At 46.7% G+C, this 25,122-nt stretch overlaps 1 protein-coding gene across 2 annotated transcripts; it reads left to right on the top strand.

The window, feature by feature from the left end:
- Positions 1-1,692: 1,692 nt before the first annotated feature.
- Positions 1,693-23,982, top strand: LAYN (layilin). Of its 2 annotated transcripts, XM_054512309.2 has the most exons (8): positions 1,693-1,854; positions 2,495-2,518; positions 4,872-5,169; positions 10,992-11,149; positions 14,656-14,688; positions 15,308-15,391; positions 17,526-17,622; positions 19,676-23,982. In XM_054512309.2, exons 1-8 carry the CDS (start codon positions 1,770-1,772, stop codon positions 20,037-20,039), a joined length of 1,143 nt encoding a protein of 380 aa, XP_054368284.1. In that variant the 5' UTR covers positions 1,693-1,769; the 3' UTR covers positions 20,040-23,982. The 2 variants fall into 2 exon arrangements, with proteins under 2 accessions (XP_054368284.1, XP_045751030.1); XM_045895074.3 differs by lacking the exon at positions 2,495-2,518.
- Positions 23,983-25,122: the final 1,140 nt, after the last annotated feature.

Genomic DNA, 25,122 nt, shown 5'->3' with positions numbered 1-25,122 from the left:
TCACACGGTAAAGGGTGTGGATATAGGACCTGCGCAGGACTGGAGTTGCAGCTGTAATCTAGTACATGAGGTTGACCACATACCTTAACAAAGGCAATGTGGACCAAGGGCCAGAGCATCAAAGGGAGAACTCAGGGCACAATTTAATTATTTGGGCCGAAGTAACAGCTTCCCTAAGTTGAAATAGGTGTTGTAATACTGGAAATACATCCTTTTCAATTGACATTAAGTAACCAGCCATCTGCACCCTCCCATGTCTATTTGCCCCATCAAACCTTCACAAAACTCTTAAGGTAACACCAAGAGTTAACTGAAACTTAGACGAAGGAATTGCCAAAGTTCCACCTAGACTTTAAGTGAAGAAAAGCAGAACATCAGATGCCAACTCAGGTGCTTCCCTCTTTGTCTTGAGAACCAGGAGTTTCTAGAAAGAATGCATGTTGGGTATGAGATATTCTAATTTGAGACATAAAGATGGGTTGTAAATCAGCGTGACATAAAGGTCAGTCCTCACCCCGCTGATGCTTTTTTCTTCGGTAGCAGTTCTTCCCTACAGCATCAGCTGATACTGAAATAGATTCCCCTGCCCGGGGCTATATTCACTCACTCCTCTTCCTCTAGAATTGCAGTGGCTCCAGCTGAGACCAAAACCCCAGAAGTCAGTGGTCCAGACGGGGCTTCTGCAGCCATTCACAGCAGCCTGGTATGGGGGGAAAGGCAGGGAAATCAGACCCACCTTCTGCCACTCAGTACTTCAGTTTGGGGACAGAAGGCTCACTTTATTACTTGAGCATCTTTGAAAACATTGTGTTTACCACAAGAAGCTGATGGAAACAGGAGTATTGTGGCAGTTTCGAAGAGGGAGCCCACACTGAGGGCTGAGCTGGGGAGGAAGGCTTTTCCACAGAGAGGGACCATTCTTTCCTAGGGAGGTTCCTCTCCCTTCTGCCACCAGCCCAAGGCTGAACAGTCACCCCCACCTCCCAACAGGTGCCCCGCATACCGCGCGGATTATCTCCTTGCTGAGTTCAGAGACACCCTTTGGCTTCGGGTGGAGCTACTCTCTTCTCAGCCAGAACTCCAACTCAGCCACCTCCTCTGGACACTCTCCACGCTGCCCCATAACTTGCCGGCCAGGGGCACACTGCCCACGTGAGCATCTTTTCTCTGTATCCGCCGTTCCTTTCTCACGGGTGGCGCCGAGCGCCCGGCCTGCGGCCTCCCGAGCCCCAGGGAGGTCTCAGCGCCTCGCCTCTCCCACTGGCCCACACTGCGGAGCCTAGGGCTCGGGGTGAATTTGGCCATGGCTGCGAGGAGTGCGGCGGAGAGGTGGCCCTGTTTTGAGCCACAGTGCTCTCTCCATCAGATTTCAGAGAGGCCGACTGGGGTATTACCGGGCCCCGCGCCCTGGGCAAACGCAGATCTCCGCGGGAGGCTCGGGGGAGGCGGGGACGGGAGGGGGCGGGCAGGGAGCTGGCGCCCCTCCTCCGCTCGCTCCCCTCCGGCGGGCCCGGTCTGTGGCGCCGAGGCCGCCGGAGGAGGCCATCGGGGCGGGCCAGCGGCGGGGCTGCCCTCCCCTCCGTGACGTCCCAGGGGGGCGGAGGACGGCGCGCTGGCTCCGCGCCCTCCCCGCCTCCACCGGGTGCCCCGTCCGTTGGTCCTCGGGAGATGCGGCTGCCGCCTTTGCATTTGCTGTGCACGCCGCTGCGGGTCGGTCGGCCCCACCGCCGTGGCGCCGCGGCGTCCGAGGGCGCACCCGAGCCGGGGCCATGCAGCCGGGACTCGCGCTGCAGGCCATGCTGTTGGCCGCGCTGCTGGCGGGGCCCCGGGGTGCCACCGGTCGCCTGCTAAGCGGTGAGTGCGCGCGCTGGGGCGGGGGCTGGTTCCCGGTCGGGCTCCGCGGATGCACCCACCGCACCCCAGCTGCTGCGGGCCGTCGTCAAGGCCGCCGCACCTCTTCTCTGGCCCCCTGCAGAGGCGAGGGGCGGCCTCGTCTCGGCAGCGGACCCAGCCCTCCTGCGCCCCCTGCTTGTAGGGGTCCGTCGCCCCGCGGCTAACGGCAGCGCGGGTCGCTGCCGATCCTGGAGCACTCAAAGTCTGTCCCCTCCCCAGAGTTCCGGGCGTTGGGGGGCGTAGGCTGGGTGAGGCGGTGGGCAAATCCGCCCCAGGAGGCGCCCACCTCGGCCCGCCCCGCCGAATGCGGCGCAACAGTTGCCTGGACCCCGGCGCAGGGGCAGGCTCACCAACTCTCCTCCAGCCCACGGGGGAGGTCTCCTGTTCCCGGAGACCGCGGGTACAGCGGGGGTTCCGGATCGGCTGTGCGGTGGGGACGCAGCCTGTTACTCCCGGTCTCTTCTGGGGGGAGGATGGCGGGATCCCGCTCTGGAAGCAGAGCGCTTAGAGATCGAGAAAGAAGCCTAGCTAGCTCGGGACAAGCCCCGCCTGACTCAGGGGAATGACTCTCCGCTTCCTTCCTCCTGTCGTGTCACTGCAGCCTCGGACTTGGACCTCAGAGGAGGTACAGTGCTCTTGTTTCTCGCCTCTTCTGTTTGTTCTGCATGTCGGGGAAAGGATGTCCGTGCCTCTTTCTCAGGTCTTCGGGGCGCAGACAGATTGGCCAAGGGGGTGGCGGAGAATGACAACATCCACTCCGTTATCCCGGCTTTCAGAGCTGATGGAAAGGATCTAAAGTGTGTTTTGGGATGGGGGTGGGCTGCGAGGCGGCAGAAGGGGGGGGGGTGCACCTGAATTAAGCTGCCCAGATTAGAGCTGCATGGGCTTTGTCCTAGGTCGTGGGGAACAGAAGCCCCCGCCCTTCCCCTTCCTGCAAATAAGAAGAGAAAGACACTTCCTGAAGGCAGGGGAACCAGATGCGCCTCAGGCATCCTTCCAGCTCTGGCGCTCTCTGGCACTCACCCGCTGACTTGCCATGTGTGGCCAGGCTGGACCATACAGGAAACCCGTTTAAGGTGTCATGTTTTCCCTTGATAAACCAACAGTAGAAAAAAGGGGACTGCCAGTAAATTCAGCTACACCTTATGTTATGCCCATGGCCAGACTGAAGGTACCTGGAGCTCACTTTCCTTCTGCTGCCTCATTTGGATCCCCCTTGAAGGAATCACAATAGCAGGGCTGGCCCAGGCTTCTCCCCAGGCAGCATGCCAGCGACAGCCTCCCTGGCCAGCGCCCCTCTTTCTCTCTGGAACAAGGTTGTAGTGAAAATGTCTTGCGTTTTGAGGCCTCCTAATTTGCTGATGGGCCAGTCCTGTTAGAGTTCTAGCAATAGCAGAAGAATAGCAGAGAAAGGGAGAAGACACAAAACTCTTTTAACTTGTTGCTTATCGAGAATTTCCTTACAAAAGTGATAAAGGGAGCAGTAGAAACAAGACTTCACAGGAATCTCCTGGATTGTCTGCATGCGCTCTGTTCCCATTTAGCACTGAAAATGCAGTTAACTGTGTGCAGCCTTTGCCCCGGATTCTGGTCAGTGTTGGGAATGATGAATGCTCTCTGGGTCCCTGCATGGCTGCAAAACAAGTTAGGAAAACGAGAACATTCCTTGAGGGCTGGGAAGAGGTTCCCAAACCAACAGCCTTCATCCCTTTCTCTGCAGCAGCAGTTCGCACCCACAGCCCACAATCTGGCTCTTGCCTTGCAGGGGACTTCCGTTGTTGAAATTTGGTTTCCGCTTGTACATTTGGGTCCAGAAGTATATGCTCTGTGCTTCTGCAGGCTAGGAACTGGCGTTGTGGTTTCTGTATTCCCAGCACCTAGCACAGTGCCGGGCACAGAGTGTTTACGCAATCCATGTTGATGGAACGGAGTTTGCACGCAGCGAGGTTTCACCCAGATGCCAGCTGGGTGGGGGAGGGGTATGTACCAGTGAACAATTTGTCCCTCCTCAATAGAATCCCATCCATTTGACTGAGATGGTATTCAGCCCTTCCAGTGCCAGTCCGATAAGACACGTTACGTAAGCTCCCAAAGCAGCCTGAAACTGAGGCGGAGTGGGAACTGGGCAGCGTAGTTCAACGGTTAGGGGCTTGACTCTGTAATCAGAACCACGTGCAGGGGAGGGACACAGAGGCCTTGTTATAAAGTAGCACTGATAGCTATGGGACCTTAGCCAAATTACTTAATTTCTCTGAGCCTCAGTTTTCTCCTCTGTAAAATGGGGCATAAGCAAGAGCTATTATCAGGGAATTACTATGAGAGTTCAAGGAGAGAACATATAGATATAAATGTAGAAGCCCTTAGCATAGTTCTTGCCCCATGGTGAGAGTTCAGTAAACCTTATCTGTGTCTTTAGGCAAGATCGATCACAGCAGAAGACCCCATAGACCTGATGCTCTTAGCTTCTGCTTACACCACAGCCTGGGCAAAAGCTCAGTCCTACTAACCAGGCAGAGGGTTCCAGGATGGAGGAGCCCACCCCCAACTTCAGAACATGTCTCTTACCTGAAGGAAGCACCAAACAGAGAAAGCTGCCTATAAACCACACTGTTCCCTGAGACTTCCTGATGAGGTGGAAGTGTTATATGTGTGTGGCTTTAAGCAGAACCATAAATCTTCAGCTACCTCTCTTTTAAAGGATAGTCAAAAATGTCTGCTTTTCAAGACCTGTAATGGAACCCAAACAAAATATGGAGTCCCTACACAATACAGGCATCAGAGTTTAAATCACTGCATCTCCAATGCCGGAAGGGGTATTCACATGCTCTGAGAAGCTAAATGACATCATACAGTCCACGGATGAGTAATCAGGATTCCTGCCCATGGGTAGCTTCATGGCAATGCCACCGAGCATCCCTGCCCTGGGATACTTTGGGGAGTGCTGAAATAGTTTGGCTTTTTTTTTTTTTTTCCTCCAGGGCAGCCAGTCTGCCGGGGAGGGACACAGAGGCCTTGTTATAAAGTCATTTACTTCCACGATGCTTCTCGAAGACTGAACTTTGAGGAAGCCAACACAGCCTGCAGGAGGGATGGGGGCCAGCTCGTCAGCATTGAGTCTGAGGATGAACAGAGACTGATAGAAAAGTTCATTGAAAACCTCTTGGCGTCTGATGGTGATTTCTGGATTGGGCTCAGGAGGCGTGAGGAGAAGCAAAGCAATAGCACCGCCTGCCAGGACCTTTATGCGTGGATGGATGGCAGCACTGCAACATTCAGGTAAGTGTGGAGAACCCGCAGCAGCTCGCTCACTTGACGTGACTCAAAAAGGAGGGAGGCTGAATCCACAGTACCCGGTCAGGGGGTAAGAGGAGAAGGCCCAGCCAGGCAGAGCCCAGAGAGGATAGCACTGGCCAAAGCAGGGAGGTGAAGGTGGTCAATCAGCCTGGATCCGTGCCCACCTCATGTCCCAAGAGCTCTGTCCAGGTAGATGTGGCCCAGAAGCATTGTTTTAGCAGCACGTGATGTTTGAAGTCAGGGGTTCTGGCTATCCAGCCTTTTGGATTAGAACCCCAATGAGAGATTGAAGGTCTGTGGAGCTAAGACTCAGACAGGGAGTGGGCCTGGATGGGCCAAAGGGGGACTTAAGGAAGCCTACATTTTGGAGGACCCTCCTAAACCCACAGCATCAGGACTCACTCATTTCACACCCCACCCTGGCACCATGGCATTGCCATTGTCCCTCCCTAAGAAATGCAGTGACATGGACAAATATCAAAAGATATCAAAGTTAAAAGGCAGACATAAGACTGGGAAAATGTAACAGATTACGGGGAAATTATCTTTTTACGATCAAGAGTTTAAGTCATTAAGACACTAAAAGCTTATGTAAGTCGATAAACTTAGAAAGATAAAGAGGCAAAAGACCTGAGCAGCTGAAAAATGGAAAATCTAACTGGTAAATGCTCACATAAAAAAAAAAAAAGAATTTAAACTCATTATCAATCAGAAGAATGCAGATTAAAATGTATGTTTTTTACCCATTACCTTGAAGACAGCAGATCAGCATCTGTCGGAGTCTACCCATTATGCTAATCAGATCCATATCTTCCATCTATGTGCCAGGGGTGGCCCCTCCAGGGTTCTCATGGGCTTCTCTTCCTGGAAGAAACTTTAAAAAGGAAAGTTAGTGGGGCGCCCTAGTGGCTCAGTCAGTTAAGCATCCCACTCTTAATTTCAGCTCAGGTCTTGATCTCAGGATTCTGAGATCAAGCCCTGTGTGGGGCTCTATCTGGGCATGGAGCCTGCTTAGGATTCTCTCTCTCCCTCTCCCTCTGTGCCCCTGTCTCTAGTTTAAAAAAAAAAAAAAGGAAAGTTAGTAGGATGAACTTCACTCCCCATCACTCTAGCTTGTCCCAGGGCCCCAGCTGATACTCACTGACCTCCCTCCTCTACTATTCAGTCTAGAGTCCCCTCACTGTCTGCTCAGGGAGCCTCAGTGGCTGACCTTGTGGCAGCACCCAGACCTCAGCCCTGAGGAATGTGAGGCCCCAGTCAGTTTGCACTTCTCAGGCTGGAGTGATTGCACTTTTCCATTTACCATCGAAATGGGGTATGTGAGGACCCACAGGAACCCAAGTAGATAACCTGGAGGCCAAACATATTTCTTCCGACCCCAAATGGGTGACAGCATAGCTCCCTCCTCCTGTGATTAGGGCCAGTTACCTCCTACAAAGACAATCACTGCTCTTCTTGCCTGTTGGTCTCTGGACACAAGGATCCCAGAGTGCCCAAGTGGCAGCCATCACTCAAGAGTTTAATAAGACTTCTCCTATATCTTCTGGTGCAAGTATTTTGCCTTTGGGTAATGGGACATCTAAAACTTACAGAGCCCAGCATTGCAGAGACAAGAAGCACAAATTCCCCAAGTGGGTCACTACTATTGATGGTAAGCCAGGCTACCCCTGTTTCCACCCAGTGGCTCCCGGACCCCTGTATTCTTACTCTTGGGGACACGGGATGATACAAAGGTCATTGATTCAAAGCGTGCACTGAGTCTTGGAGGATAATGCTGCCTCCTTGCAAAGTATTGCCTCTAAGCTAGTTCTTTGGCTATGTTGTCAACAAATTTTTCCATCATTCTGTCAGGCTAGCAACTTCCAGATGGTGCAACATGTGACATGACTAGTAAAGCCCTGGCGACCAGCCTACTCCACACCTCCTCTGCTATAAAGTAGGTCCCTTGGACTGATGAGGTGTTGTTTGGGGTTCTGTGCCAGTAGATCCAATAATGGATAGTGGTGCCACCTGAGGCCCTGAGAGGGGAAAGGCAAATCCATACCCAGACTCTATGTCTACTCCTGTCAAGGTGAACCGTTGCCCCTTTCAGAATGGCAGGAGTCCAATGTAGTCAACTTGCTACCAAATGCCAGGTCGGTGTCCTAAGGTCGGTGTTCCTTCAGAGATTTAGCTTTGGTCTCTGTTGCTGGCAGGTTAGATGTTTGGCCGGAGCTAGATCAGCCTCGGTGAGTGGAAATGGATACTGTTGAGCTCATGCATGGGCTCCCTCCCTGCCACCACGGCTACCCTACTACGTATCTGTTGTGCGAGCACTGGGTGACCGACCGCAGGCTGGCTGCCATCCACTGGCTGAGTCGTTTTGTCTCCCTGGCCCTTCAGTGCCTCTTCTAGGCTAGATGCCTTCTGGTGGGTTTAACTGTGATAGATCCTCATACTTTCTGCCTGTTCCCATACATCTATTCACATCACATCACTCTATCCAAGAGTTCCCCATCCCCAATCTTCTTCTCTTTCTCCTTTTAGACTCCTGATCCGCTGGCCAAGCTCTTGCTTTACCCCGGAGTCCTTATGTATTCTAACCTCCGGGAATTTCTCGTTCCATGCGAGGCAGTTAACTAGGCATACCATCTAAGCTGCAGCCCTGGGGAAGATGTCCTCTTACCCCTTGATCTTTCAAGGCCAACTCTGAGTGCAGTCAGAGTGCAGTTGCTGTCCAGTGGAGCTGTACTCCCATCCTTGGCTGACCTGTCCATGAACCGAACTCGGGCAGCCTCTGTCAGCCAATCATAAGGGATTGATTCCCTTATGCAGGGATAGGTGTAAACTGAGGGAGAGGCCTTGGAATGACAGTGGGAGATGCCATGGCGGTTTGCTCTGCCTGCTCATCCAGTGCTCTTTGGTCCTGGATCTACCTCTTCCATCTTAGAATGGATCGCTTCTGGGCCTGCCCAGCTGGGGACCAGGTGGGTCTGACAGTACCGCACTCACGATGGGCAAGCTGGATCGCACAGTCTCTTGGTGCTTCTTGCCTAGTAGCAAGCCAGGAGTTGTTCTGCAAAAGGTGATTATTTCTCAGCTACAGATGACATGACCTTGCTGTAGACTCCTAGGGGTCTACATTGCGATTCCGTCATTGGGGCTTGCCACAAATTCTCTATGGCATTATTTTTCCCATCACTGATACCTCTACTAATAGGATCTGCTAGATCATATGGCCCAACTGGCAAATCTGCTTATAACACAGCCTAGAACCTGCTTCAGGGTCCTTTTTAGCTCTGGACCTCACTCAAAGCTGGCTGTCCTTCATGTCAACGGCTATGTGGGCCAGAGCAGTATCCCCAAGTGTGAAATAGGCCGCCTCTAGAACCCAGACAGGCCTACTAGGTGCTATGCATCCTTCTTCACATTACTGTAAAATGCTTCAAGATGCAATATTTGTCCTTTAATATGAAAGGGATGTTCTGGCGTTCCCTAGATCACTAGAAACTGACATCTCTGACCCCTGGATGCATGAGTGTCTTACTTAGCTTACCTGGTTCAATAGCATGTCAGAAATAGAGCAGACCAGTGTGATTTTCTGCAAGATGTCTAGGTAGTCCAGGTCTCTTCATACCACATTATGACGGAGAGTTTGAAAATTAGTATAGGCCTGAGGCAAGACCATAAATGTATATTGTTGTCCATTCCAAATGAATGCAAACTGTTTCTGATTCTCATTCTGATGGAAAATACTGTGTTCACCGGATCTGCACATTAAGTAGCCAAGGGCCTGTTAACCTGCTCTAGCAAAGATACCTCACATGGCACAGCAGCTCTAACTTCTACTTAGCTGTGTTTATGCTACTCTAGTATCATCCTTCATGATCTGCCCAGTTTTTGCAGGAGCCAGACCAGTGAACTAACTAGAGACATGATGGAGACTACCCCGCCCCCGGCATTCTCTAGCTCTTCAAGGGTGGTAGTACTTTCTGTCATCTTCCCCTGGATAAGATACTGGTTTTTTACTTATTACTTTGGAGAGGGTGGGGAAGAGTTCAGTTTCAGAAACTTGCACTTGACCTAGTCCACTATTGTAGCTCTTATCTCATAGGCTAAAGAACCAATGTGGGACTATACCAGCTACCAAATATGGCTGTTCAAGCCATGTGTCTGGGGACTGGGGAAATGACCACTGGATGGGTCCCACCATGCGATGGTCCTGGGGCAGAACTCCCTTTACTACCTGGCCTCAATATGCCCCTACTCTAATGGGTAGCCTTGATGACATTTCAAGTCTTCGAATATCAGTGTCACCTTGCATCCTGTGCCCAACAGTTCTTATTATATTTGGATATTCCTCTTCCCCCAGTGCATGGATACTCTACTAAGTGGCCATAGGTCCCTTTGGGAGAACAGGAAAAATTATTACCATGTGCACAACTGTGGTGTTGCAGGGTCCTTTCTCCTGAGAACCTGGCCTCCTCTTCTATCAGCGAGTTCCAAGCCTGAGAGCTGGCTTGAGTCCACGAACTAGGTGCCAGGCATAAGATTCCATCCATTCTATCATCTGTGAAATGAAATAACATAAAGCCATAAGGTCATTGGGGAAGAGATCAAGGCAAGTCAAGGTAGGAGGTCCACCACCTGGGTTGGAAAATGGCCTGGAGGTAAATAATGGGTCAGAGCCCAGGCTAAGTCAGGGCCCCCAGCTGTCCAGGCACAGCATCCAAGCAGTGTTGCAAGTTCAGTTATTGTCCAGGCAAGTTCAACCCAGCGGGTGCAGCAGAGGATCTTCTCTTTGGTGGATGGTAACACAGCACCCAAGCAGAGCCATACTGAGGTGCTACAAGGGGACCTGTCTCTCAGCTGCCTCCTAAGAAGGGGCTCTGACAAGATCTAGGCAGAGCAGCAGGACCCAGCTAAATAATCTGAGCATCAGGGCAAGATCTGGGTCTCAGAAGGAAGCAGCTAAGGTGGGTAACCGTAACCACGCAGACTATGAAGCCCAGCCTCGAGTCAATGCGTGCAGTGAGTGCTCACAGCATTTAGACCCTCTATGGACTCCAAGGCCTTACCCTGGCATCATTACATCCAACTGGGTGGTAGCACCATTTAATACCAAGTATCACTGGATAGTGGAGCTCAGGCTACTAATGCACCCCATCCAGGAGCAAGGAAGACAAAGACAAGAAGTTTGGCCACAGAGGCAGAAGGAGGGGCTCATCTGCCTGATGAAGTGGAAACAACTTAAAAACTGAAAAAGACTATGTGGGCCTTCTGCTCTTGTCCCCACCCCCTCACCTGCTTTGACAGCTTCTACATTCTGGAAAGTCTTGCTCAGATACTTGCATTTTCCATTTACTTCCCGGGGCTAGAAAGGCAGTTGTGACGGTTGAAAAGCACAGAGAGATTTGAGCAGGGCAAGCTCTGGCTGAGATAAGCCATGCCTCTTCTCAGTGCATCTGATTTCTAAAACAAAGAGAAACAGAAGCCAGTTAGCAAAAAGCAAGGAAGAAATAAGATCATCCAGACTGGCCCTGCTAGCTGCTTTTTCTCATAATTACTTTGCAGATATCATATGGTAATATATTCCTCCCTACAAACAGGTTGTGGTAAATGTCAGATGATTGATCTCGATGTCCACATGAGAAAGCACATGGTTCCACTTATTGGCAGGACTCCAATTCCTGCCTCTCTCTGTATTGTCTTCCGAAGCAGAATCCTAAGTTCGTGGCTCAACGGAACTTGATGGGCAAACAAAGGTTTTGAAGTCCTGGGGTTTCCTCCTCCAGTGGTCTCCATTGTTGACCCCTTCCCTACAGGAACTGGTATGTGGATGAGCCTTCGTGTGGCAGCGAGGTCTGCGTGGTCATGTACCATCAGCCGTCCGCACCTGCTGGCATCGGGGGCCCCTACACGTTCCGGTGGAATGATGACCGATGCAACATGAAGAACAATTTCATTTGCAAATATTCCGATGGTAATGAATCCCTTCCCAAGTTACATGGCTGAATTCTCAACTTCCTCTCTTACTTCATAAGCAGCTGCTAGTTCCCAGAATTTGTTACATGGTCTCTGAGAAAGCTTGTTGCAAATGCTAGCCATATTAAACACTGGCGAATGCAGTGACAGTTCCTCACTGAGGAGTACTCCTAGCCAGGGAGGGGAGTGTCTGATGCCAAGAGAAGGGATGAAGAAAAGAAAGGGTCTAATTTATGTATGACAAAGCGAGAATTATGAGAAGCACGAGGAACAAAAATCCCTCTAAGTGGACAATCACAAGTTCTTATTCTTTCCACATGTGAGGTTGACTGTAGGAACTTGGAAAAAAGAAGAAATTTGAAAGGGAGATGGCCATTGTTCCTGGGTCTTCTAACAGCCACATGACATGATCTTCCGGGGCTTTAAGGAGACAGCATAACGACCAGTGGAGGTAGATGATGGAGTACCCTGATTTCACTGGCATCACCTTGAGGAGCAGGCTTAAACCACCCTCTAGCTATGCCTTGTATATTCAACTGGCATTTGCTTCTAGATCTGTTAAGTGTTTTGAATTGGCTACAAGCCTGCAGTCTCACTCTGCTGGGGGTTCCCAAACTCCTCCCTCCTAACTGACTTAGATCTAAACTTGAATTGAATTTTGATTGTCCCTGAAGTTTCTCAGATCCCCGAAGCCACCTGATAGGTCCAAGTCCTGCACCGTTTCCTGGCCAGAATAGAATGACTTGGTAGTTATATCTAGTTAAAGACTAAGTAGTCCTAAAATTGTTTGAATTTAACTATGTTTTTGCTGTGATTTTTGCTGCTACAAGGTGTTTTCCCCACCCCCTCCTTCATCCTTACCCTGTGCGCTCTGTGAAGTTGCCCAAGAACTCTTAACTGCTGTTCCCTGTGCTTGGAACATTCCTACCCTTTCTCAGACAACTCATTCTCACCTTTGGGGTTTATGCTGAACATCATCTTTTCTCATAACACAGCTAAGTGCAACAGGTGATTGTGGATTTGAACCTGGACAATGATGATGGTTTTCTATAAAGGGCAGTATTAGGACGATTGGCAGAATTTGAAGAAGGTCTGTAGATTAGACCCTGATAGACCTGTAATAGACTATCAATGTTGATTTCTTGGTTCTGATCACTCTACTGTGGTTACATAAGAGGCTGCCCCCCCAACTTTTTGAAAACATACTGAAGTAATTAGAAGTAAAGAGTAACCATGTCTGCAACTTATTCTCAGAAAAAAAGTTACACATGTGTCTGTATGTGTTTTTCGTACATATGTGGGTATATACATAGATATAATTAAAAATATAGATCCGTAGACATAAATATATAGAGAGAGAGACAGAATAAATAAATGAAATATGATAAAATCGTGACATTTGGGTGAGGATATATGGGCACTCTTTGTACTCTTTTAGCAAATTTTCATAAATCTGGAATTTTTCAAAATAAGTTAAAAAAAATTCTTTTGGGAAACCTTCCAGGGGCCCCTCAAAAGCAAGTTAGGTTTTCCTCCTAGGAGGATTTTAGCACCTCACACACACAGTACTTTAACTGCCTGTTTATAAGTTTGTCCCTTTCACTACATGGCTGGCGTAAGGTCTAAAGACATACGTGTTTGACCAGTTAATCCCTGCACTTGATGGGCGAGGGGGAGGGTCATCCAGTGCAGTTCCAATAGGATGGCCCACCATCTATTATGCCAGATAATAGCATATATAACGTCTAGAACTGGACTTGACAACATGACCACGTAGAGTAGGTGCATGCTAGCCAGACCTGAACCCTTGCTTACTTCTAGGGTCTGCTAAAGGCGTAGATGTCTTCAGTGAAAATCAAAGACAAATCAGCTGAGGCAACGTATCGCAGATGCTTTGCAGGGACTGATGGAAATGCTGCATTAATGTGCCGTGTTTAATGCACTTTTGCACAGTGGATTGAACCATGGAGGGACAAGAAAATGAACAGGTCATGTCATGTTATTGAATATACTACGTATATAATGTAATATCACAAAATTACTATTTGTTAATATTATCCTGTATTTCCATATGTTATGGCCATCCCGTAGAGTCTAAGAGCCAGAGAGAGCTGGAACTGTTCTCATTTGCTCTTGTACCACCACTACCTAGCACAGTTTTTGTCTCCTCGCAATTTTAATTGTCACTTGAATTTATTGGGTTCAAATTCCAGCTCAGCTACTCACTAGCTGTGAGATTTAGACGAGTTATTTAATCTATTGGTACCTCGGATACATGGCGTACAAAATCACCAGAATAATAGCAACTACCTCATAAGGCTGTTAGCAGGGTAAATCGTGTTTGTTTTTATAAAACACTTAGAACATGATGATGTTTCTATCATAGAGAAGGCACTCTACAGGTGGGGCTTTTAAAAATGAATAAATAGATTTGCATCACTTTTGTGTACTTGCGTTCACATGCACACACACACACACACTCTCTCTCTCTGTCTCATGGGAAGAGGATTAAAAGTTTCCTTCAGAAGCTTCAGAATAGCCTTGACATCCTGGCCTTAGGACTGTTTTGGAATTCCAAAATCATGCCCTTTAAGGACCCCATCCCTATGAATCCCAGAGCACCTGATGAGCATGAGAGATTTACTACCAGTACCTTAGGGGGACACACTCCCAGCCTAAGGTAAAAACATTCAATGTAGATTATTTGTGCAGCCTGATTTTCCTGAGGCTCTTTGAGATATTTAAAAGGACTTGGGTTCTAGATCACCAGTGTCTGCCTTGGGACTGGCGGCTATCTGCGTCCCTGCCCCCAACCACAATCACGTCCACTACTGGGAGATCAGTGTTTGTTACTCTCTAAAACATCTCCGCGGGAATTGTTAAAATGTCTTTGATTGCTTTAAAATAATCCAGGCCTGAGTGTAGCTGGGAAGGGGTAGGGATTACTTTTGAAACTAGATTAGCCATATGTTGATGAGGGTTGAAGCTGAGTGATGGTACATGGGGGTTCATTCTACCACTCTTTCTATTTTTGTGTATATTTGGAAATTCCCGCATTTAAAATTTTAAAATACTTTTTTTAAAAGATTTTATTTATTTCTTTGACAGAGAGAGACAGAGAGCACAAATAGGCAGAGCAGCAGGCAGAAAGAGAGGGAGAAGCAGAATCCCCACCGAGCAGGGACCCCGACGTGGGGCTCGATCCCAGGACTCCGGGATCATGACCTGAGCTGAAGGCAGCCGATCAACCAATTGAGCCACTCAGGCGCCCCTAAAATTTTAAAATACTTTTTTAAAAAAATACCCAGGTAAAGCTGGGGGAAGGCTAGTCTTGCTGCAAAATTTCTTTGACTTACTAACCCAGATCTTGGCATCTAGTAACACTAAATAAAGTTTATCAGATGACTGAATGAGTAAATAAGTGGATGCCATGATCTGGCCAATTTCATCCACATGGCATGGAAATTTAGTTACTATTTTCATATTTGTTTCTTTCTGCCACAGAGAAACCAACAGCTCCTTCTACAAAGCCTCGAGGTAAGCCTATCATTTGAGATTTGGGTTAATTTGGGCTGTTTCCCAGGCCCCTTTTATGGGTTTAGAACCATGTGTTCTTTAGACCAGATTTTCCAACAGGAAGGGGGCTGGTGTGAAGTCAGACTATTTAGAGAGGTATATGCCACACCCAGCCCTGTCAAGCGGTTCATTAATCTCTCTCTCCGGTATTGCCCATTTCTCCCAAAGCTGAAAAGCAACAACCACAAATTCAGTTTGGGAAGTGACTTGTCATTATTGACAGATGAAGGGAATAATTCAGTCTGAGACAAGAAGTGAGCCATGCGGCTCATTTATGGTCCTAGAAGTGAGTCATCGGCCCTGCCCTTTGGCTCCACCTCTGCAATTCTGTGTGCCTTGACACCAGCCACCTGCTGTCTGTTTCAGTACAGGATTCTTGGCAGCAAAACTCTCACCAGGAAGATGAAGACAATTAAACCTGTAGGCCAGCAAATTCAACCCTTTACTTTTCTATGTTTATAAATGGCCTCAGTCAAATTGCTACTGCTTTTTGGCATCCCCCCTACAACCTGGTGGGACCTCAGAGACTATGGATTGTGAGGCCTTCCCCCGGTTCTCAAGTCCATGTGTCTGTTTCCAGATGAAGGAACAGGGCCAGCAACACCCATGCTTCCGGAAGACACGGGGAAAGAAGATGCCAGAGAGACATTTAAAGGAAATGACGGTATGGACAGAACTCTCCTGGGGAAAATAGATGATGGGACTCTCTTGATCACAAATTACCCAAGGTTATATTTTCTACTTTGTTCTTTTCTCAGCTACTTAAAAAACAAACTAGACAGGGCATCTGAGACTTTGCAGAAAGTGCCTACGGTGCTGGGGTTGGTCAGGGAAGCGCCTGGGGAGAGTAGACTGGCCAGGAGGTGAAATGCCTGCATGAGGATGTGAGCTGGGGGGACAATACCCAGCAGTCGTGGGGTGGGAGTGCGGTCCTGCAGGAGCAGAAGGCAGGATGCGGAATGCATGATGTCCGTGCTTGATATTCACTTGTGGAAAAAAATAAAGGAGATGGGCAAAAACATTTTACAGTTCAAATCATAAAGGATCAAGGAAAATGGGGTGATAAATTGGAGTGCTAATGGAATTTCAACCTCGAGCCTCCCACCTTGGATGTTAAGAGGGAGATCTGGGTTTGTGTCACTGGCCATCAAAAAAGCACACCATTTCTCTGTGCTGTAGTGTCCTCTTTTGCGTGACGGAAGTAATGCTGCATTTCTCACCTGTCTGAGAGCGTCACCGTGCCCCTGAAATGAACTAGGATATTGTAATACTGCATTTCAGTTCTGACACCAGCCACCCCAACTTAGGGCAGATCCCACAGGTGAAGGGCTCCATCCCCCACAAGTCTGCCCTCCCTGCAGACATCAGTCACAAGTTCAGGGGTCCCCAGGCCACTCCCACTTCTGATAAACTGGCTACAAATCCAGAGGATGCCCACGACCCTCTCAGTTTTGATAACTCACAAAATGGCTCACAGAATTCAGGAAAACACTATACTTAGGACTGCATTTTATTGTAAAGGATCCAAATCAGGAGCAGCCAGCTGAGGAAATAGATTGGGTAAGGTCCAGGAAGGTCCCGTATCAGGATGCATAATCACCCTCCTGGCACATCTGGTTCACCAACCAGAAAGCTCCCTTGAACTTTGGTGCACGGAGACTTTATGGAGGTGTTATTACATAGGCATGATTGATTTGGTCATTGGCCATATAATTGAACTCAATCTCTAGGGCCCCCCTCAACCATCCTGAGACCCCACCCGTCCCCCTCCTGTGACATCTCATTGGCATAAACTCTGACTCGGTCTGAGGGACTCATGAATAACAGAGTTACTCCTATTACCCGAGAAATTCCAAAGACTTAGAGTCTCTCTTCCAGGAACCGAGGACAAAGGCCAGTCAAATTTTTTTTATTATACAACAGGTAAAACGTGTTGAAAATGCTTTGAAAAAAGTACAAAGTGCTGTGTAGGGCTGGGTGGCGTTTTCATTGCTCATTGTTATCATGGTGGCATTTAAAGTGGGTTTTGTTTTGGGCCCTTTTTGTGTGTGCGTGTGGTTGTCAGGTTTGCAGTCTCACAGGAAAACAAAGCAACAGCTTCTAGAAGGTTGGGAACTTTGGACCAGTGGGAGTAAGACAGGGGTCAGTCGCCAGTCCTTGATTCTTCCTAAAGGCCCATGACAGAAAATTCTTTGGTTCTCAGTCTTAAAGGACAGGAAAGGTCAGGATAGCAGGCCTCTGAATGCCCTCTACAGTCACTGCTCTTGGCCCCAACTGGATCCAATTAGTTTTAGTCAGATTTGTTGGGAAGGTTACAGTCTGATTCATGTGCTTCATGTGACCTTCTCTTTCCTAATAATAGCACTGAGACTTGCTTCCCTCTCCCTCCCTCTCTCTTCCCGACCCCACCTTGGGAACTACCATTTCTGTCCATAGAGCCGAAGATATTAGCACTGCCCAAGCAGCCAGCCCCTTTGTTAAGGGAGAGCAAGGCAAGAAAAGAGAATCTCTTTCCTCTGGAGAAAAAAAATGTGATTAAAACAGTGCCCTTCTGATATTTTGTAAGAAACTCCAACATGTAAACTTCTTTCCTCTATTACTTAGGGTCATAGGACAGGTAGAAAATGCTCACTCACTGAAACTAGAAGGCTTTGCTAACCGGCTAACTCTATACATATCTCCTTCCGGGAAGATGCTCTTTGCAATGCTCTGTGTTGATTATGCTTTTTGAAGCCTGTTCTGAAGTTCATAAAAGCATCATTAATGCTGATAACACATTTTGCTTTGTTTTTTTCCAGAAGCTGCCTTGAATCTTGCTTACGTTCTGATCCCCAGCACCGTCCTTCTCCTTGTGGTCATCACGGTTGTGTTTTGGGTTTGCATCTATAGAAGGAGGCAAGTAAAACCTTCATTTGTAAACCTGTGTATCTTCTGGACTCTTGGAGACTCGGACATCGCGCTGTTTGCTTCCTGAAAAGCCACAGCGCTCCAAGAGAATTCCCATTGCAGATTTGAGAGTAAATTCTCTGATGGCCTCCGGACATTCAGAAGTACTAAGCATTTGTGCTTAGTTTTGATTAAGAAAGTGATCTTATAGTCTTTAATTTTTGTGTGTGAAAGCTTTCAAATGACTTGAGGGGTGAAACGGGTATTCACCTCCTAGGTAGCCACACATCGCTCAGCAAAGTGCCTTCGTGAATGTATGCTCTCTCTCCAAAAATGTTTGTTAGTTGGGTGAAGGAGTAAATAGTGAGCCATTGAAAAATGACTGTCCCAAAGCCTTCTGGCAAATATCTGAAACAGAATCCCTTTATTCAAAATGAAATAGCTAAAGCCTTTTAGTTGACTTTGCTTTTAATTGAATATACAATTATAGATTGCTACAAAATAGCTACACTAAGTGGCCTAGAGCATCTCTATGAATCGTGTGCCACCATTTTTGAGGTTCCCGTAGCTCTTCTCAGTTGCCTTTTTATTCCCCAGCATCATGCCATACATAGAAGAAGGCTGGTCTGCCCATTTTACAACAGGAAAACTGAGTTTCAGTTTAAGATTCGACTCCCTTTGGTGGCCATTTTATGGTGAATTAGTAAGATTGCAATGCACAGTTGACCCTGGAACAACATGGGTTTGAACTGTGTGGGTCCACTTATACATGTTTTGGGTATTTTTCAATAAATACAGTACAGGACTGTAAATGTCTTTGCTCTTCTTTATGACTTTCTTAATAACTTTTTCTTTTCTCTCACTTTATTGTAAGGATACATACAGCATATAATATGTATAACATGCAAAATATGTGTTAGGCTTCCAGTCAGCAGCAGGCTATGAATGCTTCAGTTTGGGGTCAAAGTTACATGCAGATTTTCAACTGCACAGGGGCTTGGTACCTGTAATCCCCTCATTGTTCAAGGGTCAACAGTAGAACCTGCTTCATTTAATAATATCTTCCTTATAGGATTATTAGAAGAATTAAAACAGTTAATTCATGCAGAATGGGCATATAGTAAGCACTCAAAAATGTTAGCTCTTACTATGATCCTTTTTATTAGTTAATTAATTTTGATCTAAAAATAGAATTCAATTTAAAAATTAGTAATATATTTCCCAACTACTTACTCTGCCATTTTTTTGTTGTTGTTTTGTTTGTTTGTTTGTTTGTTTGTTTCCATTTTGTAGTCTATTTAGCACCTCACCAGGATTTGTGAATTGTGACTCTGAAGCTGGAGTCTATCTCAAGGGTTTTTAACCTTCTCGTGCCACAGACCTCTATAGCAGCTGGGTAAAGCCTATGGATCCCTTCTCAGAACAATATCTCTAAATATATAAAATAAAATATATTGGATTGCAAGGGAAGCAATTGTACTGATATAACAATTTAGCAAAATGTTTCCAAAACATGAATGTGATTCAGTAATACACGTGTTTCTTTATTAATGCTTCTTTATTTAGTGGTAGGTATAATCAGCATAATTTTGAAGTAGAGATGAGTATAGAATATTTTAAGGCATCTATGATAACTGTGATGTGATATGAAAATATCCGTGATTCTGTTGGTGATCAAGTCAAAGATATTACTAATTCTACTCTGATTTATTGCCTACATTTAGAATGGAAGGACAGGCTAACTTTCACTTGGAGATGAGTTTTTTTTAAATGTGATATTTTTTCCCCCTCCAATTCTATCCACGGATGCTCTGGGAGCTCTGGGGATCCCAGGACAACCACCTCTGTTCTATGCTGGGGCAGCAGTGAATGGTAGATAGGCAATCTCTTTCCTGTTTTGGTACCCTACCTCACCCCGGAGCCCTGACCCAGATGTTTCCACAGGTGAGAAGTGCAGTGTAGTGATTGCCCAGCAGGACTTCCTCCTGCCCGAGTGGGAGACACGGGGATATTCTCAATCCCCCCATCTAAAATACTCAGCCCCAGTTTTCTTTCCTCCTAGGAAACGGGAGCAGCCAGACCCCAGCACAAAGGAGCAGCACAGCCTCCGGCCCCCTCCTCACCACGGGGACAGCCCAGACCTAGAGGTTTACAACATCATCCGAAAACAAAGTGAAGCCGATTTAGCTGAGACCCGGCCAGACCTGAAGAACATTTCATTCCGAGTGTGTTCGGGAGAAGTCGCTCCCGATGGCATGTCTTGTGACTATGACAACATAGCTGTGAACCCCTCCGAAAGTGGATTCGTGACTCTGGCGAGCATGGAGAGTGGCTTTGTGACCAATGACATTTATGAGTTCTCCCCGGACCGAACTGGGAGGAGCAAGGAGTCTGGGTGGGTGGAAAATGAAATCTATGGTTATTAGGACACATGAGAAACGCTTGAACAAACGGGAACGGGGAAGAAAAGAGGAGGCAGCTTCTCCTGTTTTCTATGAGGAAAAGACTCAGAATGCCTATGAAAATGCTCAGATCAGGTCGTGGGGTGAGCATGTGATCTCCATTAGCCCCTGTTGGATCCCTAAGTTTGGCCATATCCCTTATCCCAGCTTCTCACCCAGATCAAGCTTATGAGAAAGCACCTTGCTCGCGGTCAGGCATGTAGTAGAAAATAAATATCAGTTGATGGGTTATTTCTGACTTTCAAGGGACCGTGCTTTCCTTGGCAGGGATCAGGTTGTGGCTGTGGGACTCGGGAAACCCACCTCTAGGTTCTGTTTTTCTTACTCTGTACAGCAGCACGTATAATTAATTACAAAGAGACAGAAATTACAGAATCTTTGCAAAGCCCACGTCCTCTGGCATCGGGCGGGCCCGTGCATCAGCAATTCTTAGATCTGTTTTTTTCAAAGAATCAAATCAAATCAAAAGCAGGAAGCAGAATGTTAGTCTGTCTGTGTCTACAGCCCTTCCTCTGCATGTGGCCTCAGGGGACCTCTTTTTCTTTCTCCTCACATCCAAACTTGGAAATATCCAACTTGGAAATGCTTTACGAACTGGAACTGAAATCCGAGTCTTGGCCTCCAGGCGTATTTGTGTGCCCAGCCCTGACAGTGCTCTTTATTCTGCTTGAGTGTTCGTTCTACTGAAGCATCAGCACAATATTGCTGATAATGGTCATGAGTCTTCCTTTTTGTTGTAGGGAACTATTTCAAATACTTTTGGACTCGCATCCACAGAAAAGTTTCTTGGCCTAACACCTGTTGTTTGCATGTTGAAGGTCTGAGGGCTCTTATTTAATATCACCAGCAAAGCCCTTCTGTCTTGTTATTGTAAGCTTTCCTCATATATCTTATTTCTTCATAGTTTGTCATTTTGCCTCCCGTGTGGAGCCCCGAACTAGACAGCGTTAACTGGTCTGGGTCAGAGCAGTACCACGCGCAGTGGATTGTAATCACCGCCCAATTACCCGCCCCACTGGGGCAGAGAACAGGGTGGATGGCAAACTCCTCACTTACGCCTGCTTCCAGGAAGTGTATTTTGTGGACTTACAACATTTTTTTTTTTAAGATTTTATTTATTTATTTGACAGAGACAGAGAGTACAAGCAGAGACAGAGAGTACAAGTACAAGAGAGCAGCAGAGGGAGAGGGAGAAGCAGCTCCCCGCTGAGTGGGGCTGGGTCCCAGAACCCTGAGATCATGACCTGAGCTGAAGGCTGACGCTTAACCAACTGAGCCACCCAGGTGCCCCGACTTACAACATTTAAAGCAAAAAGAGTGACCCCATGGTCTGAAGGATTGGGTTGTTGCTCCAAAACATCGAAGTTCCCATTTTGCTTCAGATGTCCTGGCTCTATCATCTCCTTTAATCCCCCTGTGCCGCCCTCCTTGGGCCCCTATGAGGCTGCACCTCCAACAGGGTGGGGATCCTATCTGCCCTGTCAGCATCGGACCTCCTACACCCAAGACTGCACCTGGCACAGACCAGACAATATTTGTTGAATGCATGAACAATTCATTCTTCAGATCGATGTAGAGTAGTGTATATATATCAGCCTAAAAGTTTGTAGCACCCGTCATTCACACCCTGCCTGAGTCAGGGAAGTCAGTGGGTTATTTTAGTTTAAAAGGCATTTTTTGGCCTAGGAAGAAGGAAGCTTGTAACAAACAGAAGCTGGTGAATTGCGTCAACAACTTACTTTATGTTGCGGAAGCTGGTAACCAAAGGGTTAATGGGACTAATAAGCACAGCTGCAACTTTTTACCCAGGCCCCTTTTATTTGCCTTTAATTTTCCCTGACTCTAACTCTCCTCTGGGGGGAGGTAGAGTTGAGGCTTCTCCGTTGGCCTCTTCATCTGGTCGCCTCTCAGATAAGCCCTTTCCTCACTGCTTACTTGATGTCTCAGTGATTATCTTAGCTGTGCATCAGACACACAAACTTGGGTTTGGGTACAAAGTTGGTGAACCAGCTAGGAGCTCCTTGCTCATGGTTCATTCAGCCCCCAGCCAGTAAGGGAAGTCTGGTGACCGTCCAAGCGGCTGCCTAGGCTCTTGGTCCCAGGGACGATCACAGGGGCCCCACCCCACCTGGGTACCGCCAACCTTCGGCACCAAATATAACTCCTGCGGCAAAGAACTAGTTTGGGGGCTTGGTTTGGACGGACGTCTCTTGGTGGGTCCTTCATGTGCAATGGCACTTGACCTTATTTCTTCTGTTTGGTTCATTCGGTGAAGCTCTGGCTTTTGGGAAGGAACCGATGCTCACAGAGATACCCGGGACTTCATTTGGTTTGTTTGTTGTTGCAACTTTTGGTATCTTTGAACAAAACTAGCCGTGTTCTAATTGGGATATGGGAAATGACCATGTGATCCCCATATACAACCCTTTGGGTTGTATTCTCTAAAATTGGGTACTTTTTTTTTTTTTCAACACTGCTTGGCCACAATATTTGTTAGACTCCTAAGAAAAATGACCAATTAATGGATCTATAAATTATAATCTCATCTTGCAATGGATTTGTTTTGTAAAAAGATGATATTTGGAAATTGGGCCTTTAAGATTTTGTTTGCATCTTGTTTGTGTATTTGTATGTGCGTCCATGTATGTTGTAAATGTGAGCTGTTTTCTCTATGTCTGGATGGTATTGCTAAATTTCATTTAGTTTGCTTAAAGGCGAACACTTGTAATAATTGGGCATTCTAAAACTCAGAAAAATGGTAACTAACCCAAACATTTTTCAAGTTTATGTGATCTGGGAAAATGTTTGATATTAAAGCTAATTTCAGGTTGTTTTATTAAAATGGACCTGTCTTTAGAGTTGTCAGCATTAGATGTAGAGTTTCTTTTCTACCTGTGTTTACTGGAAGTCAGGCAGGTTCATGTTCTCTCTATTGCAAAATTTGTCAGAAAAGAAAAAGCATATGGTATTTTCCAGTTCTTTGTATTTGAGTTTGTTTCTAATTTGTCCATTTGTTTTTGTTTCAGAGAAAACCCTTAGTACTTTGCCTAATGAAGATTTATGGGTAATCTAAGAACAAATGAACAAATGTAAATAATGTTAATAAATGTAATTAAGACTACTGGAAATAATAGGGAAACAACTCTTTGCAAGGAAAGGGAGACTGGTTGTTCAAAGAGGGAACACTTAGGACAAACTCGGATGTAAAGAGGAAAGTTGTAGAAGGCTGTAAAAGGGAATCTTTGGAAAGGAATTTTGTGCATGGTCAGGACTGATGAAGATTACGGAGACTAGTATGTACTTAAAAAAAAAAAAAATTTATTTGGGAGTGATCAATGCTTGGGGAAGAGAAGGGTAAATAAGAGAGCAGATCAGGCAGATGTTCGGGCAGTGATAAAATATCAACAGAAGCCTTAAGTGATTCTCTGAGGAGTCCCACAGTAGGATTACCCTTCAGAACCATCCTAAATGAGGGCAAGAGGCCCGGGACTTTTATAACAGTCATTGGATGTTACCAGCTGGGAAGAAGGCATTACCTTGGCAAGGCAGCTGTCTTCAGTCAAGGCAATTCCTGATGGCCTCTAAGAGTTGAGGACTGTTGGCAGCATTCCTACAGCTGAGAGCCCTTCATTCCTGATGGAGATTCTGATCAGAACATCATATATCAACATGGGAGATAACAGGAAGGGAAAGAGAGACTGCATAAGCTTTTTTAAATTCATCTTGTTGGAATGCATGAGTTTTACTATCAGAAGTACACGGATATAAGACTGGAGTTTGGTTTTTCTCCCTGTTGAAATGAGTTTTCTTAGATTATTTGTCTAAGTTGTAAACAAAGGTTTTTCTTTATCTTTCATCTGCCTAGAAAAACTGTTTCTATTAAAGTTGAATCTTCTCAATATTAAAAGAGCTAAGTCTTGTTAACTATATAACCCTCTGCCTTTGCCTTTAGAATCTTATTGCCACCTTGGCTAAAAACATAACTAGGTCTTGCAACGATCTATAATCTTATTTAGGCCTGTGCTTTAAAACCTTCTGATATTTCAGGGCACCTGGGTGGCTCAGTTGGTTAAGCGACTGCCTTCGGCTCAGGTCATGATCCTGGAGTCCCGGGATCGAGTCCCGCGTCGGGCTCCCTGCTCAGCGGGGAGTCTGCTTCTCCCTCTGACCCTCCTCCCTCTCATGCTCTCTGTCTCTCATTCTCTCTGTCTCAAATAAATAAATAAAATCTTTAAAAAATAAAAAAATAAAACCTTCTGATATTTCAGAAATGCTTCCCCAAATTCAACTTCATAACTGCTCTAGTTACTTCCCAGTGAAGATCAGGGCTGGAGGAATGGAATATTTCTGCACCCGTTCAGAAATATTCCTTAGTTCCAGGTTGAAACCCAACATTCTGCAGTATCACGATTTGTGAGTTCTTGTGTTGTATTTTATCTAGGGCCTTTAGGGGAAGTTGGTTGTAACCAAGTAGCTTGTTGTACTTACCAATTTCATCAGACAAGCTCTCCCCCAAGTAGTAGTTTCAGGTCCATCAGAAGCTTGTGGTCCAAGCAGTGTTCTTTTCAACATTCCCCTTGCTAACAGAGTATAGGGAACCTGTGGATTCTTGTGGGACCACCAAACAGCAGCATCTCACGCGTAATGGGTGCATTGATGAACACGGGAATCATTTCTTCCATAAATTATTCTGGGATAAAGATTCATTATATTTCTGGTTGGCTTTAGGGGTAGCACAGTGTTTAAATCCCCATTCCTTAGCTCTTCTGAGGTCCTCCCGTCCTTCCAGGAATATTGGGGTTGATACTTAGTTAGCGGGTTTTGGAGTCTTTGTATGGGCTGCGAACATGGTGGCTTGATCGGCCCAGCTGTTCTCTTGGGCAATCAACCAGCAGCAGCTAATAGCTGAGGGGTCACCATTGCATCTAGCTCTTCCTTGTCCTTGATCCATAAAACTCCCATCTGTGAACATCTCAAGGTTGAATTCATTTATTATTTTTAGTGGTTGTTACTTCCCTTTCATTTTTTATTTTATTTATTTAGGTCC

This window comes from Mirounga angustirostris, unplaced genomic scaffold (assembly GCF_029215605.1).
Source record: "Mirounga angustirostris isolate CCGP_5_RB_7025 unplaced genomic scaffold, mMirAng1.0.hap1 SCAF_13, whole genome shotgun sequence".
NCBI lineage: Eukaryota > Metazoa > Chordata > Mammalia > Carnivora > Phocidae > Mirounga > Mirounga angustirostris.
The sequence above is the reverse complement of the archived record's forward strand: the minus strand, read 5'-3'. Positions and strand labels throughout refer to the sequence as shown.